The sequence below is a fragment of the Mercenaria mercenaria genome, chromosome 17 (assembly GCF_021730395.1).
Source record: "Mercenaria mercenaria strain notata chromosome 17, MADL_Memer_1, whole genome shotgun sequence".
NCBI lineage: Eukaryota > Metazoa > Mollusca > Bivalvia > Venerida > Veneridae > Mercenaria > Mercenaria mercenaria.
In genome coordinates, this window is record NC_069377.1 from 40,676,504 (window position 1) to 40,695,569 (window position 19,066).

Consider the following 19,066-nt stretch of genomic DNA (forward strand, 5'->3'; position numbering starts at 1 on the left):
GCAGACCCAGATCAGCCTGCACATCCGTACATGGTTGATCATGGTCTGCATTGTAAGCTATTCAGTCAGTAAATTTTCTGTCCCTTTGAATAATAAATTGTATTGCCCAAATTGAATGATGGGCCAGTCCATTTTAAAATTTTGGCAGGGTAAAGGTTAAAAGAGATGAAACATCTTACCCATCATCAATTTTTTAACAAGGCTGAAAGCTAGGGATAACCTATACACCAGTTTTATTGCATTGTAAACACTATTCTCTACCTGAGGAAACTGAGTCACAGAGCTTTAAAAAAAAACTGTCAGTTGTGTGATCTTCTTTATATAGTAACTTCTTTGTAACTGCATATCTAGGGGTATAAACAGATATAATGCAAGAGATGTCTAATGACAATTTCAAGTCCTTCCACCTAATACTAGCTTACATACAATAGCTTCAGCAAAATTTTCTAAGTTAAAAAAGGTGTATAAACTTGCCACATGAGGTCTTCCCATGATGCTTAAGACATGTGGAGAATCTGAAAACATTTGGTCATGCAATTCCTGAGAAACATGCTTACATGCAAAACTGTCACAAAATTTCTAACTTGAAAAAGGGGCATTATTTGTGAAAATGTGAGCTAGAGTTATGTAACTAGCTACGTGAGATCATCTTATAATGCCAAAGAAATGTGTGAAGTACGAAAGCATTTGGCTTGGTAGTCTTTGAGAAACCTCCTTATATGCAAAACTTTAAGCAAAATTTCTAAATTAAAAAAAAGAGACATAATTTTGACAAAATAATAACAAGAGTAACATTACTTGCCAGATAAGATTAACTTATGATGCAAAAGACATGTGTGAAGTCTGAAAGCATTTGATATAGTAGTTTTTCAGAAACCTGCTTACATGTAAAACTTTAACCTAAAATTCTAAGTTAAAAAGGCACATAAATAATTTTGACATAATGCAAGCTAGAGTTCTGTAACTTGTCCTGGGAAGTCATGATGCTGAAGACATTTGTGAAGTTTGAAAGCATTTGGTCTGGTAGTTTCTGAGAAATCTATTTACATGCAATTTCAAAGTTAACAAAAGTGCCGGACTGTCACAAAATACGCCCGTCTAAATATTCAGTTACGTATCATTAAGGTTATAATGTTGATGTTGTATGCCTTGTTATAACCCAAACCAAGAGTAAGAAGGAATCAAGGTATTTGTGAGGTTCCATGTGGGATGACATTGACAATCAGATCAAAACTGTTTGAATGGACAAGGCTAATTTCGAGTGTGACCTTCTACTTGAACTTAGTGACCCCAAAGTCATGTTCACTGATTGTCGTCTTGATGAAGTTAACAATTGATGCTAGTTTTATGAAAATCTTCCAAGTGACTTAGCGGATATGGAACTGACACAAAGTTAAGCTATTTAACCTTTGAAAGACAAGTGTAGACTTTACCAAGTAAACAGGGTGGTGCAATCTGCATGTCGTCTTGATGAAGTAAATAAGTTATGCTTGTTTTATGAAAATATTCCCAGAGGTTTAAAAGGTATGGAGCTGACAGGAAGTTGAGCTATCTGCTTTTGACCTAAAAGTATGACCTTGACCTTGGACGTAGTGACCTTAGTTATGCGCACTACTGTCTTGATGAGGTAAATAATTTATGCCAGCTTTATGAAAATCTTCCCAGCAGTTAAGAAAATCAGGAGCAGAAACAATGAACAGACAAACAATCATGTATGACTCCAAAATAACAAACAACCATGTATGACAACAGGCATGATGCCTCATGACCTTGTTTTGATGCAATTGTTTTGCGTTGTTTTAACGGCCTATCGGCAGTTTTTTATTTTTGATGTTAAAATTGTCAGGCTATCTGTCAGCTACTTTAAAATCACAGTTCATTGTTCTGTAACATTTCTAGGCATTGACAGATAACCAGTCGCATTGTTCAATTGTTGTTTACTAAATTACATTCCAAAATATTAGAACTATACATATGTTATGCGGTTGTTTCAGCTAGTGAAACTGTAATTCTAGCTTTCGCAAGGATTCTTTATAAAAGTACGCAGTGTCAGCCCGAGTTATTCGACAGTTCAATCAACAATTACCCTGCTGTATTAAATTAAATTGATGTTTTAATGTAATGTCCATTATTGACTTTGTAAAGCTTGATAAGTTTATGTCAGTTGAATGCTGAACACCACTAAATCCAGCTGTTCTGTATTTCATATAAAATCCACTTACTTCATAACGGGTTTTCGACATTTTCTAGCATATCAGATTTTCAGAGACATATATTCCCATAAAGAACTAGATTGCTACTTTAGACAAGAGGACCATGATGGTCCTGAATCGCTCACCTGTCCTCACATGACCCAGTTTTGAACTGAGTATGACGTCGTTTTTTCTATTATTTGACATAGTGACCTAGTTTTTGAGCTCATGTGACCCAGTTTTGAACCTGACCTAGATATCATCAAGATAAAAATTCTGACCAATTTTCATGAAGATCCATTGAAAAATATGGCCTCTAGAGAGGTCACAAGATGTTTTATTATTTGACCTACTGACCTAGTTATTGACGGCACGTGACCCAGTTTCGAGTTTTGACCTAGATATCATCAAGGTGAACATTCTGACCAATTGTAATGAAGATCCATTCAAAAGTATGGCCTCTAGAGAGGTCACAAGGTTTTTCTATTTTTCGACCTACTGACCTAGTTTTTGACCGCAGTTGACCCAGTTTTGAACTTGACCTAGATATCATCAAGATGAACAATCAGACCAACTTTCATACAGATCCCATGAAAAAAATGGCCTCTATAGAGGTCACAAGGTTTTTTTATTATTTGACCTACTGACCTAGTTATTGACAGCACGTGACCCAGTTTCGAACCTGACCTAGACATCATCAAGATGAACACTCTGACCAATTTTTATGAAGATTCATTCATAAGTATGGCCTCTAAAGAGGTCACAAGGTTTTTCTATTTTTAGACCTACTGACCTAGTTTTTGACCGTACTAGACCCAGTTTCAAACTTGACCTAGATATCATCAAGATGAACAATCAGACCAACTTTCATACAGATCCCGTGAAAAATATGGCCTCTAGAGAGGTCACAAGGTTTTTCTATTATTTGACCTACTGACCTAGTTTTTGATGGCACATGACCCAGTTTCGAACTTGGCCTAGATATCATCAAGGTGAACATTCTCATCAATTTTCATGAAGATCTTTGAAAAATATGGCCTCTAGAGAGGTCACAAGGTTTTTCTATTTTTCGACCTACTGACCTAGTTTTTGACTGCACGTGACCCAGTTTCGAACTTGACCTAGATATCATCAAGGTAAACATTCTGACCAATTTTCATAAAGACCCCATGAAAAATGTGACTTCTAGAGTGGTCACAAGCAAAAGTTTACGCACGGACGGACGGACGACGGACGCTGCGCGATCACAAAAGCTCACCTTGTCACTTTGTGACAGGTGAGCTAAAGAACAAAACGAAAAGGGGGTGTTAACACTACAGTTCGTTAAATACAACACGCTGAATTTACTACTTTTCGCTTCTTTCAATTTCTCTTTTCGAGATATTAAATTCTTACGCCGCCATTTTTACCTAGCATGCGATAGGAACATGCCGATTTCAATACAATGCCAAAATGATACATACTGAAACGCGGTAGGGTAAAAGTAAGCACGTTTCTGCCGAGAAAATGCACTAGGAAAGGAAGAAAGATTAGCACTATTTATATTTGGACTCTACTAGACTTGCGGAGGCTTACGTTTGATTTGGTAGTGATCAGCCTGTAAGAGAAAATTTTTGTTTGATTTTTACATGAATTTGCATTCATTCTCAAGGTACACCTATTTTACAATGATTCTGCTTAGTTGTTAAATGTTCGTTTTCCGAATGACATCGTGGTCGGCTGAAGTAAGTTTGTAGCCTCAACTCAGTTACGGATCTGTCCGGGTATTTCCGACTTTGGCCTTATTTAGATTTGGTATTCATCCTCATTTGCATACTAAAGTATTAATTCTTAGAACGCAAGAATCATCACTTTGCCTCCGTCTCTTGTATAGTCAGGCTGTTTGCCAGTTTGTTCTTGGACATTTTTTTTATTTACACTTCTAAAACCTATACAAATTATTCAAACTTTGAAACTGCACGGTACTTATTATCATTAAATTATAGTTATATTTATTAGCGGTATTTGGCTGTTTTTCTCTAAGAAAACTCTGTAATTTTAGAGTTTGGTTCTCGGTCCGCCTGCTACACGACTTTTGCCAGATATTTCATTACTGATTATTTTATTCAGTTTTAATTAATATTTATTGTTAAGGCTTCTCATAAATAAAAGTTGTTTGAAGCCGAAAGGAACATTATTAGTAGTTTATTTAACTTAGGAATTGTTTTAACTCGGGTGCTACCAGCCTCGTCTTGGGCACTACCAGCCTATAGGGTCACGACCAGACCCTAGTTTAGTCAACATATTGCTAATCCCCAAAATGAATAACCTTGTAGTATTGTAATTTGTGGACTTAGTCCCCAGACAGTAGGCCCTTGCCCTTGGTCTGTTTATCTAACAGTTTACCCCACCCAAGTAAAGTACAGTAACGGCGGGGGCACTACAATACTTTGTATCTGGGGGTATAATAACCCATTGTTTCTTTTGGTGGAGAAATAGTATTTGTGGACTTTTTCACCTAGGAAAATCTTTGTCAAGGGAGATAACCATGTGTATCCAAACCTTACTAAAGATTAATGCCCCTTAATTTTTAATCTGTGATGAAATTCTGCTTATAAAACATAAAATGTTACACATGATGAATATTTGTAACTACAGTGATAAAGAGAAGCTGGCAAATTACTGAAGATGTTTTTATTTCTTCTGTCCCTTAAATAATACTTATATCACCACAAAATTTAACAAGCAGCACGCATCTAACATTCCTAAACAATTTCATTAGTAACAACAAATAATAGGTAAGTAATAACAAAGATACAACTGTTACTGAATGTAAATTTAGACAGTATTTCAACCCTTCTTTTTAGGAAGCACACCTCTTTTCACCTAAACTTTGTGTTTATTTTTCTCTTCACATCCTCTGATGTGGTCCTCAAACCGGAGTAACCTTTTACATGACTCATATTGGCACCCCTAAATGCTTCACTAACCAGCTTAACTTCATGCACAGTTGTAACATCCCTCGTCTCACTGTTACATGTTTTAGTGTTAGCATCATTAAAACCAACGTTGCTGTTAAATTTTCCTATTTCGGTAAATCCAGAATATTCCAAGTCACCTTTCCTTTTTGTTCTTTTACTGTTCTGTCTATCAAACTTGTCACTGACATTTATACAGACACTTACAGTAGAATGTTTAGCTTTTGTTTTAGGCGTGTCTCTCAAGTTGTATGAAATATCTGGCTGTGTGATTGTTTTAACTTCTTCTCGGTGACCAGAATCCTTCCCAGGTGATGATTTCTTGGCAACATTCTGAAAAATAATATAGCAATTACTTCAACATGTAAGTATATGACAGTCTGAAATCATTTAATTCTAAAAAGTTGTACGAAACTTTAGTCACTGTGGGGTGAGAAGGTAATTGAAGAAAGTATTACCAAACAGGATAGGGAATGCAGTATTGAATGACTATCTTGCATTCAAATGACAATTTTGGGCATGAATTTTAATAATGTTTATGAGGATGTCTTGACAAAAAAGTCTTCATCTTCACATGCTGTATAACAATCTTTTAATGTTTTATAACTCTCAAGTCAAATACTATAATTTGAGGTATACCAGTATGCAACAAACTTGTATGCCTTTTATACATATCTTTTATTTAATCACGGGCCATAACTCTTGTCTGATCAAAAGAAATCTTGAACAAAACTGCAGGTGCACAAAATCCCATGCTGAATAGTGTCCCTATAATGTTTCATGACCCTATGTCAAGTAGGTTTTGAGATATAAGGGACACAAACTTTTGTGCCTTTGATGTATATTTGTGACAGTCAAAGGCAGTAGCTCTGGTTTGGCTGTGTGAAATCTCTAACAAAACCACACTTGCACAATTTCACACGCTGAATAATAATCTTGTAATGTTTCATAATTCTAGGTCAAATAATTTTTAAGATACATGTGACACAATCTTTTGGGCCCTTTTTATGCATATTTCTTTACTAAGTCCAGGGCCATAACTCTGGTCTGGCTGTGCGAGAGCCTAAATGCAAAGTATCAATCCTGTGAGGTTCAATGACTCTTTGTCAAATACTTTTTGAGAAATGCATGTCACAAATTCAGACAGATGGACAAGAAGCAGAGGGGGTGGTGGGGGGGGGAGGGAATCTTGACCTTTTAATCTAAAGATAAGGGGCTTGCACACAACACCTCTTGTTTTGGAGAGTATATGTGCAAAGAAAAATCAAAATCCCTTGTTGGATGTCAGAGTTACTGACTGGATAAGAAATGGGCCATGTTAACCTTTGACCACCCCCCCACCCCCGTGCCTGACCTTGACCATTGTTGATGATGAGCAAGGCACATTGTCAGATTATGGAGAACATTAGTTTTATGCAAGAATATTGTAACCCTGGTCATATTATGGGATAGTTGTTCTTTATGGTAGATCAAACATACAATATAATCATAGATACATGTACATGCAATGCAGCAAATCATCCTATAGCTGTCCCTGTTTGTCCTTGTTATATATCTGTGATGTTATATGTATGTCTTTTTCTGCCTTACTATTATAATGAGCCTAACTGTTGTCAAGCTGCTATTATTGAACGTAATATTTGTGAGGAATTATTTCAAAATCAGGCCAATAGTTTCTCAAGACAAGAATTTGTGATTTGAAGGAATTTGAAAGAGAACCAACCTAGGAACATTCTTGTGAAGTTTGGTTGGAATTGGCCATTTGGTTTCGAAGGAGATGCTCTTTAAAGAAATTATGAACAGACAGATGATGGATGGACAAAAGACATCCAATTATCCTAAAAGTTCGTAATCAGCACTTTGCACAAAAAAAATCAGAATTTTGAAGTTTTTCAATAGAAGTTCTCGTTTTTTCTTCTTGAATTTTATGGTCAAAACTAGTTGCAGAAACTCAACCTTTCCCTTAGCTGTTTACAGTTATGTCTAGCCATTCACTGAAAACTGAAGGATAAAATCCAGTGAAGGATAAAATCAAGTAACATGTATGTGTTGTTCAACAGACTGTTAAATGTGGAGCCCAAGCACAAAAATGTACTACTTACTTCAATAGGAATGTTGGAATTATTTTCAAACATCATTGCAATTCACTAGGCAATGCCTTAATTGTGCACCTTCTACACGATGAGGTGTTTAGGATATTTAAAGTAAATACGATCATGTGACAGAAAAACTGGCTGTTGAACTCACAAACAGAACTATGCATAATTTTCTTGCTTTCAAATGCCTTTGCCAAATATTGTAATGCTTTTAAAGTTTAAAACATCTTGATAAAACTGTATTTTATCATTTTTATTTCTAGTGCAAAACCCCTACATATGTAAATACCAAAGATATCTGGTAAGGTGAAGCTTAAACAAATGGAATTCATCTTTTTAATTTTAACTTCATTTCTGATATACCGATAGGTGTAAAGAACTGTTTTTCATTTTTTTGAAGTTTCGGCAAACAGGAATTTCCTCTCTTGCCAAAAAAACTAATATTAACAATATTAGTACAATACTTCAAACTAAAGGCATTTTTACTGAAAAAAGATGGAAGTAATGATTTTCTAATACTGTGATGTTAATGTATGAACATACCAAACACTTTTGTTGTAGTATTTATATATACCTTAATACTGAACAGTCATTTCTTGGACTTTTTGCTCTTTTTCTGTTTATTCACCTTTTCTATTGTTTCATCCTCTATAGTATCTTTATCAATATCTTCATTGCCATCATCTCCTAACAGGAAAGACACTTTCTTTTTCGGTTTTATATCATCAGTATCAGTAGTCTCCCTTTTTCTCTTTTTACTTTTCTTCTTCTTCTTTGGTTTATCTTCACTAATACATTCTTCATTTTCAACATGTTCTTGACTTTCCACAGACTGCTCAACTGAATCAGGTACAGATGTCTGAACATCTTCAGAATCTTTTTCTATTGTATCAGTTAGTTCTGAATTTCTCTTCTCTTCTTTTTCTTTGATGTTTTTTCTTCCTCTAAAGTATCTCTCTGTATATGGCCTGCATTTAATTCATTTAAATCTGTTTCATTTTCACACTCAGTAACAACTTTCTTCTTTTTGGACTTTTTCTTTTTCTTAACTATTTCTTCTTCATTCACAACATCCTCAGTTCTGCCATTTAGGATTTCAGTATCCTGATCATTTATTTCATTAGAATCCGGTTTTCTTTTCTTTAACTTCCTTTTATTTTTTATCTGAATTTCATTTGAGTCTATATTCATTTCAGATGTTATATTAGTTTCATTTCTATCATCACTGTTAAAGCAGTCTTCTAACTTTTTGGTATCTTCATTACTCTTAAGTTTATTCAGTCTTTCAGCCATTTTTTTCTTGAAATAATCTTGCACACTGTCAGTGCTTGTCACAGTATTAAAACCATGTGATTGCTCCTCATTGTCTGAGCTGGACTGGAAAAGAACAACAAATATAAATGGCAAACTGTCACAATATATGCCTGTCACAGCAAATTACTTTTATTTTTAAAATACTTTACATATTGAGGAGACTAGTTGTCTTTTTTTTCAAATCTGATTTATTCAAGGCCCATAACTCCAGAGCAACATACTCTCCATCTGGTAATCAAACTTAACTTGGCCAAGACAATATGCCCATAAACATCCTGACTAAGTCTGGTGGACATTGGATAAGAACTGCTTATATTATTAAGTGGACACTGTAATTTTCGCAATTTTAAGTCATTCAAGGGTCATAACTTAAGAGCACTTGGTTATCAAGCTTTTCTGAGATATAATGCCCCAAAAACATTTAATACAATTTGGAAGTACTTGAGTTAGAGAACATACAAAGTCAATTTCTGCAACCTTGTTGGTTATCGCACAAGTCTGAGATATTATACCCATAAACATTATGACTAAGTTTGGTGAACATTGGATAAGAACTGCTCAATTTACACAGCTTTGTAACACTGTCAATTTTCATACTTCAGGAGACATAACTCCAGAGAAATGTGGAAGATCGAGCTGGTTATCGAACTTGGCCATAAATAATGTGACCAGGTTTTGTGAACATTGGATATGAACTGCTCGAGAGAATAGATAACTTTAGTAGAAGCTGCCTGCCGCATGTGATCATAAAATACATCCATTTTCATAGGCGTATAAAAATTATTAACAAGTAGTTTCCAAACTACAGCAATATAAAAAAGCAAGAGTGTTCACTATTAAGCTTGTGAAGTGCAATGGAAAAATTTAAATTGTAACCTGAGATTTTATGAACTTTCTTTTTCTGGCAAGTGAAAATTTGACCCAAATCTGAATTTAAATTTTAAAAAATTTAAACCCTACCTCAGACTGTGCATGTGGTGTATTGGTTCCCGACTGAGTTTGTGGTGTAATGGTTCCAGACTGGGATTTACGCTTCCCAAATACACAATCAAGGTCTGTCTCTGACTTCAGTGATAAATCTTTACCTTTAGTAAACTTCTGATAGCTGAAAAAACAACAACAAGGAAACGAAGTATTACCATGCAAGACCAGATGGGGACTAATTACATCAACTGCAGCATAACATGATCTGATTCTGATGTATATACAATATTACTCTTTATATATAATGTTAATAGTTACAATGCAAATAACTTGGGTCTGAAAACCTACAGTTGACCTCTAAGTGTGATCTTTAATATTGACATTGTCTCATTATTGGGAACATCTGTGTTAATTTATATTGAACACAAAAAAATGTGTTACATTCAAAAAGAAAAATACTCAAAAGCACACTGTCTTGTGTTTTAAATTGTATGATTACTATGCAGTAATTGTGTAGATTTAATAAATAGATGGAATATGTAAAAGATTTTTTTCCAGGGGGTGGAGGATTTTCAATATATTTTTTGGAGAGGGGAAGTGGGCTATAAAAATGGCCCCAAAAAAGAAGTGGCAAAGTTTGAAGTTTCACATAATGGCAGAGCTAAAATTCTACAATGCTACTATAACACTAAAGATTTGACAATCATCTGTACTTGTAAATCAGTCAAAACATACTGTAATCTGCCCTTTGATGTTCTAGATTTCTGCTCGAGACTTATCACCTTCTTGTCTGTATCTTCTTGTTTACTGTCATCTGTGCCATGATCTTGTCCAAGATTGGCAAGCAGGGCATTAAAGTCATCCTGGTGTGCAATCCAATTATCAACATGACTCTTTGAACAGCCTACACCTGTAAAATAGATATATTAATTGTGTGATCTTCATAGCGATGTCCTTGATAAAAAGTATCTATAAATTTCTGCAGTGTAAAACTTATCACCCATAGTTTGGATGAAAGTTTTCAGCATGTTCATTTCCACTAAGTTTGGCATAGAATGTATTTGTGACACTGAAAAATGATAAAGTGGATGAAACTAAAAGTTAGATATTGGTAAAAATGCAAGAAGAATGTAAATTTTCTGCATTATTTCATAAACGTTGCAACGCTTTACTACATTCTGCACGATATTTTTTGTTATTCATTAGAATATCTTATAAAAATCTTATGTCAGTAAGTTAAGTTTGTATTGTACAGTAACTTTCAGAGTACTCACTTTTTATGTATTTTTTTAGAGAAATTATTTTTTGCCTAAAATGTGTCACTGTGGTTAGTCCCTTTAAAAAAAGCTGCCTGCTAAAAATATACTTACCTCTAGTGTCATTCTTCACACTGACCGAGATATTCTCAGTTTTACCATCTTCATTGGCTCCCAGTCCTTTACCTTTAGACCAACCCATCTTCTCCATTAACCGGTGTCCAAATTTCGTCTCATCTGAAATTCAGTGTCCAGGTCTTTTCTAATCTGATCAACATTTCAACATGTCATCAAGCTGAACATTATTTATTAAGAACTTGTCAAAACTGGGCTGTTTTTTCAAGTTATAACTTAAGAATAATATAATAAACGCAATGTATTAAAACCTTGTTCTTTTGTCTTTCTCGCTCTACGTTCCTGCATTTTCTCGCCATGTTGACAGCCGTCTAACTGTTGATGAAACCTGTATTCTGATTGGATGACCAGTACAAAAATGATCATGTGACCATTCTTGCTTCATGGCCAGAAAAGAAGAAATGTTTGTCAGTTATGATAAAAATACACATATTCTTCTCCAATAGAGCTTTACGAGGTGTAAATGTTTGCAGTTAGTGTATTTATTAACATTATTATGAATCATAACTTGTTTCACCAAGTTCTACTGCTATTTATTGCAGTTTACACTGAACATGACCATTTCAATGTGTTATGCGATCATGTACAGGTTGTAAACACGGCCGTGTCAGCATATAAATAATTAAAATTTATGACTTTTTGATCCATTTTAAGGTGGGAAAAGTATACATTTTCACGTAGATTCATCCTTTGCTCATGTAGTTCAGTAGTTGTGAGTCGGATATTACCACAATGTTGCGCGATAGTATGGGGTAAAGAACACAGGGGTTAAAATTGAAATCCACAATGTTATCCCACTTGTCTCTTTATGTATGTTTTAAGTGTGATTTTTTTTTACAAATAAGTTCTTGAATTTCATTAAACAAGAGGACCATGATGGTCCTGAATCGCTCACCTCTTCCCACATGATCCAGTTTTGAGTATGACATTGTTTTTTCTATTATTTGACATAATGACCTAGTTTTTGAGCTCATGTGACCCAGTTTTGAACTTGACCTAGATATTATCAAGATAAAAATTCTGACAAATTTTCATGAAGATCCATTGAAAAATATGGTCTCTAGAGAGGTCACAAGGTTTTTCTATTATTTGACCTATTGACCTAGTTTTATAAGGCACGTGACCCAGTTTCAAAATTGACCTAGATATCATCAAGGTGAACATTCTGACCAATTTTAATGAAGATCCATTCAAGGGTATGGCCTCTAGAGAGGTCACAAGGTTTTTCTATTTCAAGACCTACTGACCTAGTTTTTGATCGCAGTTGACCCAGTTTCAAACTTGAACTAGATATCATCAAGATAAACATTCAGACCAACTTTCATACAGATCCCATGAAAAATATGGCCTCTAGAGAGGTCACAACGTTTTTTTCATTATTTGACCTACTGACCTACTTTTTGAAGGCACGTGACCCACTTTCGAACTTGACCTAGATATCATCAAGAAGAACATTCTGACCAATTTTTATGCAGATCCATTCACAAGTATGGCCTCTAGAGAGGTCACAAGGTTTTTCTATTTTTAGACCTACTGACCTAGTTTTTGACCGCACATGACCCTGTTTCAAACTTGACCTAGATATCATCAAGATAAACATTCAGACCAACTTTCATACAGATCCCATGAAAAATATGGCCTCTAGAGAGATCACAACGTTTTTTCATTATTTGACCTACTGACCTACTTTTTGAAGGCACATGACCCACTTTCGAACTTGATCTAGATATCATCAAGAAGAACATTCTGACCAATTTTTATGCAGATCCATTCACAAGTATGGCCTCTAGAGAGGTCACAAGGTTTTTCTATTTTTAGACCTACTGACCTAGTTTTTGACCGCACATGACCCTGTTTCAAACTTGACCTAGATATCATCAAGATGAACATTCAGACCAACTTTCATGAAGATCCATTGAAAAATATGGCCTTTAGAGAGGTCACAAGGTTTTTCTATTATTTGACCTACTGACCTAGTTTTTGATGGCACGTGACCCACTTTCAAACCTGACCTAGATATCATCAAGATGAACATTCAGACCAACTTTCATACAGATCCCATGGAAAATATGGCCTCTAGAGCGGTCACAAGGTTTTTCTATTATTTGACCTACTGACCTAGTTTTTGATGGCACGTGACCCACTTTCGAACTTGATTTAGATATCATCAAGGTGAACATTCTGACAAATTTTCATGAAGATTTCATGAAATATAGGGCCTCTAGAGAGGTCACAAGGTTTTTCTATTTGTAGACCTACTGACCTAGTTTTTGACCGCACGTGACCCAGTTTCGAACTTGACCAAGATATCATCAAGATGAACATTCAGACCAATTTTCATACAGATCCCATGAAAAATATGGCCTTTAGAGAGGTCACAAGGTTTTTCTATTATTTGACCTACTAACCTAGTTTTTGATGGCACGTGACCCAGTTTCGAACTTGACCTAGATATCATCAAGGTGAACGTTCTGACTAATTTTCATGAAGATCTTGTGAAATATATGGCCTCTAGAAAGGTCACAAGGTTTTTCTATTTTTAGACCTACTGACCTAGTTTTTGATCGCACGTGACCCAGTTTCGAACTTGACCTAGATATCATCAAGATGAACATTCAGACCAACTTTCATACAGATCCCATGAAAAATATGGCCTTTAGAGAGGTCACAAGGTTTTTCTATTATTTGACCTACTGACCCAGTTTTTGAAGGCACGTGACCCAGTTTCGAACTTGACCTAGATATCATCAAGGTGAACGTTCTGACCAATTTTCATGAAGATCTTGTGAAATATATGGCCTCTAGAGAGGTCACAAGGTTTTTCTATTTTTAGACCTACTGACCTAGTTTTTGACCGCACGTGACCCAGTTTCGAACTTGATCTAGATATCATCAAGATGAACATTCTGACCAATTTTCATGAAGATCCATTGAAAATTATGGCCTCTAGAGAGGTCACAAGGTTTTTCTATTTTTAGACCTACTGACCTAGTTTTTGAAGGCACGTGACCCAGTTTCGAACTTGACTTAGATATCATCAAGGTGAACATTCTGACCAACTTTCATAAAGATCCCATGAAAAATGTGACCTCTAGAGTGGTCACAAGCAAAAGTTTACGGACGCACGCACGGACGGACGGACGACGGACACCGCACGATCACAAAAGCTCACCTTGTCACTTTGTGACAGGTGAGCTAAAAACAGCTAAAAGTCTAGCACATGATGGATCCCTGTGATCCGCTATTGACAGTGATTCGCTATTGGCCAGCTGACTGTATCATTGTGTATGTATCCATCAGTGAAAACGAATGTTAATTAACTTTCATTTATGAAATTCAGAAGGAAACAAATCGGAAATATGTAATCATTACGAAAAGTTATAGATAAAACTAGAATGTGTCTGTAGGACACAGGGTGTGCCCCCACTGGTACATTTGTCACAAATAAGGGGCAATAATTCAAATGTTTGCAGTGTTAATGGGGTTTAGCCTAAACAAACATTTTATGAAAAGGATTCATTATTCTAGGCCATATATTTTTGAGCTATGTAGAGATAGACCCTAAAATTTTCAATGGTAGTTATACAATAAATAAAGTCTAGAAATTTATTTCAAAGTCCTTCAAATGACCAAATGTGAAGTTTATGAAAGTTTTGTTAATATCAATAACAGAAGTTTTAATATTTAATTTAAAGTTGTGATCCACAAAGGATGACAACTCTTGCCTTGGGCTAGTACTTATAAGCAGAGATATTTATTAGTTTACTTTCCTTGCAATTACACAATTGAGTGGAAAATGAAAACAGTTAATAACTGTTTTAGACACAATATCATACTTTTTTGCACAACAAAAACATTTAGGATTTATTCATATGTGTTTGCTTTACCACTCAAAACATGGTGTTCCTATGATTTTGTCAACTTACTTATGGTAAAAAGTAAACTTTTAACAAGCCAATAATAAAATGAAATACCAGTAAGTAATAGTGCAGATAATACACTTTTGCTTGTATCAAAATGTCACAATAGAAGCATTTCTGTAATACAGAACACCAGGTAGGATTAGTAAAGGTGCAATTATATTGATCTCTATTTCCTATGCCTAAGTTATGAGCATCACAAACAAAAAATCAACTATTTTGGCTATTTCAAAGGCCATAACTCTGTAATAAGCACAAGATTCTCAAGAAGAATGCCAAGTGTGAAAGGTCACATCATAATAAAGACTCTAGCAAGGTTTCATGAATTTACATTAAATACTTTTTGAGCTAGGCACATAAATAGGTGAAAATGTGCATTTTTTTACTATTTCAGTGGCCGAACTTTAAAAATAGGGGGTGGACTCAGCCAAAAAATAGAAGGTGTGCAAGTTTATATCATGATAAAGACTTATGCAAGTTTTCAACCATTTATATTATATACTTTTTGAGCTAGGTGCGCCAAAAGGTGAAAACGTGCATTTTTGACTATTTCAGGGGCCATAACTCTGAAAATAGGGGGTGGAGCCAGACAAAAAATAGGAGGTGTGCAGGTTCATATCATGACAAAGACATGTACAAGGTTTAATCAATTTATATAAAATACTTTTTGAGCTAGGTACGTCACAAGGTGAAAATGTGCATTTTTGACTATTTAAGGGGCCATAACTCTGAAAATAGGTGGCAGAGCCAGACAAAAAATAGGAGGTGCACAAGTTCATATCATGATAAAGACTCATACAAGATTAAATCAATTTATATGAAATACTTTTTGAGCTAGGCGCGTCACAAGGTGAAAATTGGCATTTTTGCCTATTTCAGGGGCCATAACTCTAAAAATAGGGGGCAGACCAAAATGAAAAAGAGGAGGTGCACAAGTTCATATCATGATTGAGACTCATGCAAGGTTTCATGAATCTTTATCAAATACTTTTTGAGCTAGGCATGTCACAAGGTGAAAATGTGCATTTTTGACTATTTCAGGGGCCATAACTCTAAAAAAAGGGGCGGAGCCAGACGAAAAATAGGAGGTGCGCAAGTTCATATTATGATAAAGACTCATGCAAGGTTTCATCAATTTATAGGGGATGAAAATCCCCGAGACGGTAACGTCTGTATATAGTTATTCGTCTTTGTTGTCTGCATATACTGAGACAATTTTTTCGATGTTTTCCGGTTCCGGTTTATGTACAAAATGCAGACTGGTTGTCTACAAGAACATCCGAGCACACCGAATCAGTCACAGAAATTCGTAAACCGCGCCAACATGATTCTTTTTCGTAATGAAAACTGTACATGCAACTTAAAATCACTTTCAAACAGTGAGAAAGTGTAAAGGCCGCCAAGTTTCTGCGTGGAGTGCAAAAAAAATCCAAAAAAAATCCTAAAGCAAGAGCGAGAACGCGGTGAATGACGTCACCGTCACGGCTTCCCATAAATTTTGCAAAGTATGATATTTGCTGTAAAACGTATGATGACACTAACTGTAAACTTCACGGTTTAGAGCGAAGTTTCACTTTCTTTTGAGTGTTGAATATTTCTTCGTAAGTAGATATATAAAAGATAAATCCCCATGCTAGGCAGTGCCTTAAGGCATCGCCTACAGTGGCAGCCATTTGACTCAAAATTTTACATGCAAATTTTCATAAAAATAAAAGATGACTAAGTGGTAACTATAAAGTCAATAAATTTGTCATAATTATGTTTTAAATATCTATGTGAACATATGCAAGTAGAACGATGTGCATTTCACTACCTGTATCATGCCTTTATTCGATATTTTTTATGACAAAATTTTGCAATTTTATCTGCAGTCAAACTCAATATATATTCAATACATTTCAAAGATAATTACAGCCAATTGTAAAGCAGACCGTGAAGAATAAAGTCTTCAGAAATTATTTTGAAATTTTACCTGATTACTGAATTATACACAAAAATCCCAACACCATCAATTTATCCAATTTGTGTTATCTGTTCACACATAATTTACATGTATATAAACAGGTGATATTATAGGATTATGTATAGGTTTACCTGGCTACCTGTGGTCAGTAAATGCATGTACAAACAACATTTTAAATTAGATTTACATGGGGTTGTCTTTTTGTGTCTAATGCAATAACCAGGAACAATTTCGGCAAAAATCCATAAGAGTTTGCAGTATACATATTGTACTATGAAATTAACTAAATTTTGTCCTTGTAATATTTTTTATATTGGAGTTCTACTGCACATAAAATTTCAATATTTTGGGGTAAATTTTCGGTCTAAACGAGACTCAAATATTTTACAAGCGGCATATGTACTATAAATCATCATATGCTTCTTATGTTGATGATAATTTGACCAGCTGTTAAGGCTTTAGTGCAATTTTCAAGAGAAAAATACTCGGCCTGAAAATATGAACTGATACAGCGAACTGGCCTTTTCCGAACCAGTTTTTAATTTTTTATCGTTTTACTTCGTCAAGTTGATATTTTAAATATAAATTTCATTTTAAATGCTGTACAAATATGTCACGATTAAAATAATGTGAAAAGAAATTCGAAACAATACATTGTTTGTAACAGATTTCTGTAATTGATCAGACTGGTACTGTGCGTAATCCGGGTCATACTCGCCTATTCCGAATCACCACAAATGACCTGAAATGGTTTTCTTACTACTAGCCACAACAACATAAAACTACCATCTTGAATCGAAAACTGAAATTATTTTATGTCAGGAATAGAAATAATCGCATTTAAGGCTAATTAAATGACTAAAACGATAGGCATGACATCCTTCTTTGGCATTATTGAAATATTCTGTTTTAAAACAGTCATGTGGGCGGTCTTGTCCTTTATGTGAATTAAATAGTCACATTGTATAATAATACCTCCGCCTTTTTCTTTAACATCTGGCCATGGGTAAAAACAATAACATAAATTAATATTTTGGACACATTGAATCGATATTTTTTCTGCAATCTTTAAACAACGTGCAGCAGAACAGAACTGAAAATGTGTGATTCGGAATAGGCACAATGTATGCCATCAATATTTCCTCTTTAGGCATCTCAATGGTCAAATTGTTTTTAATGTGGGATATATGACTGGAAAGAGCATAAACTTTCCTTCTTTTCAATCTCCCTTCCGTTTCATTTCATTAAAAAGCTAGAACGCAAGCGCTCTTTGAATCTGACATTTTTGTTTACATTCGTCAAATTTCCACATAAGAAAAAATATAGCATTTGGACAATGTTGCAAATATGTATTATGTAAGAATAACTTGAACATTTACCAGCAATTAATTATTAGTTTAATGTATTAGATATAAAACCAAAACATAGCTTACGGTTTTTCTTGACGTATGCGTGACGGCTGCTTAAAAACTTGGAAATGAGTCAATTCACAGACTGGTTCGGAATAGGCAAGTTCACTGTTCTGAGTTGTGACTGTGGCGATGCCTTAATTCATATTATCAAATACTATATCTATATGCCCCCCACCACTCATGGGGGGCACAATAACCATGAATATATCTTTAAACCACCACAAATGGATGAACACGTGTTTTTGTTGCGAAAATATATTACATTGCATTGTTTTCCTTTTCCCTGACCTCTCATAATTTTAGCATAGAAAAGATAGCTCTTGGATAAATATTGCTTTTGAAAGATACTGTTACTTACCATTACTCCAGTTTGTATTTCTTGGATCGAAAGAAAATTTTTGTTTTCTTTTCGGCTCTGCCAGCATCGCCATTTTGTCCGCCACGTGACTTGATAGTGTTTTTCGAACACTTGCATTAGAAACGGAATGTTATTTCTTCTTGTGTACTCTACTGTAGCGCTTTAAGTAGTGACGTCACGCTCTATGTATAGAATGTACAATCTTACACATGTAGTGAATTTTAAAAGTAGCTAGACATCGATGTCAAAATGTTTCTTTTAAAATGTTAAAATGTCGTTTGAAAAAGCGGTTTGTACAAAGTTGAGTGGTAGATCTACAGTTCAAAGCATTTCTAATCTTGATTTTTAGATTAAATTTAAGACTGAAATTAAATATGAAATTTATATAACTTGACACTATTGAGAATAGATAATTGAGAAAACTCTTTACATCATTAGACTATTGCCATGTGTCATTGTAGTTGAATCTGGGAGATATGTAGGAATATACTGAGTATAGAAGAAATAGAATGTGTTATAGCGTTGTCGAGTCTGAACAT

The 19,066-nt window shown here is 34.8% G+C and overlaps 1 protein-coding gene across 2 annotated transcripts; it reads right to left on the reverse strand.

The window, feature by feature from the left end:
* Positions 1 to 4,850: 4,850 nt before the first annotated feature.
* Positions 4,851 to 18,674, reverse strand: LOC123536625 (PIN2/TERF1-interacting telomerase inhibitor 1-like). 2 transcript variants are annotated; one of them, XM_045319947.2, is made up of 6 exons: positions 18,528 to 18,674; positions 10,854 to 10,976; positions 10,219 to 10,393; positions 9,520 to 9,664; positions 7,874 to 8,622; positions 4,851 to 5,482 (listed from the first exon to the last, which is right to left on the reverse strand). In XM_045319947.2, the coding sequence occupies exons 1-5, from the start codon at positions 18,598 to 18,600 to the stop codon at positions 8,140 to 8,142; spliced, it is 999 nt and encodes a 332-aa protein (XP_045175882.2). In that variant the 5' UTR covers positions 18,601 to 18,674; the 3' UTR covers positions 4,851 to 5,482; positions 7,874 to 8,139. The 2 variants fall into 2 exon arrangements, with proteins under 2 accessions (XP_045175882.2, XP_045175883.2); XM_045319948.2 differs by having other exon boundaries at positions 7,820 to 8,622.
* Positions 18,675 to 19,066: the final 392 nt, after the last annotated feature.

Coding starts and splice junctions, on each gene's coding strand:
- LOC123536625 (XM_045319947.2), bottom strand. CDS start 18,600: ATGGCGATGCTGGCAGAGCCGAAAAGAAAACAAAAATTTTCTTTCGAT. Junction 10,394..10,853: donor TGTGAAGAATGACACTAGAG/GTAAGTATATTT, acceptor TCTATTTTACAG/GTGTAGGCTGTTCAAAGAGT. Junction 9,665..10,218: donor ACATCAAAGGGCAGATTACA/GTATGTTTTGAC, acceptor TTGTTTTTTCAG/CTATCAGAAGTTTACTAAAG.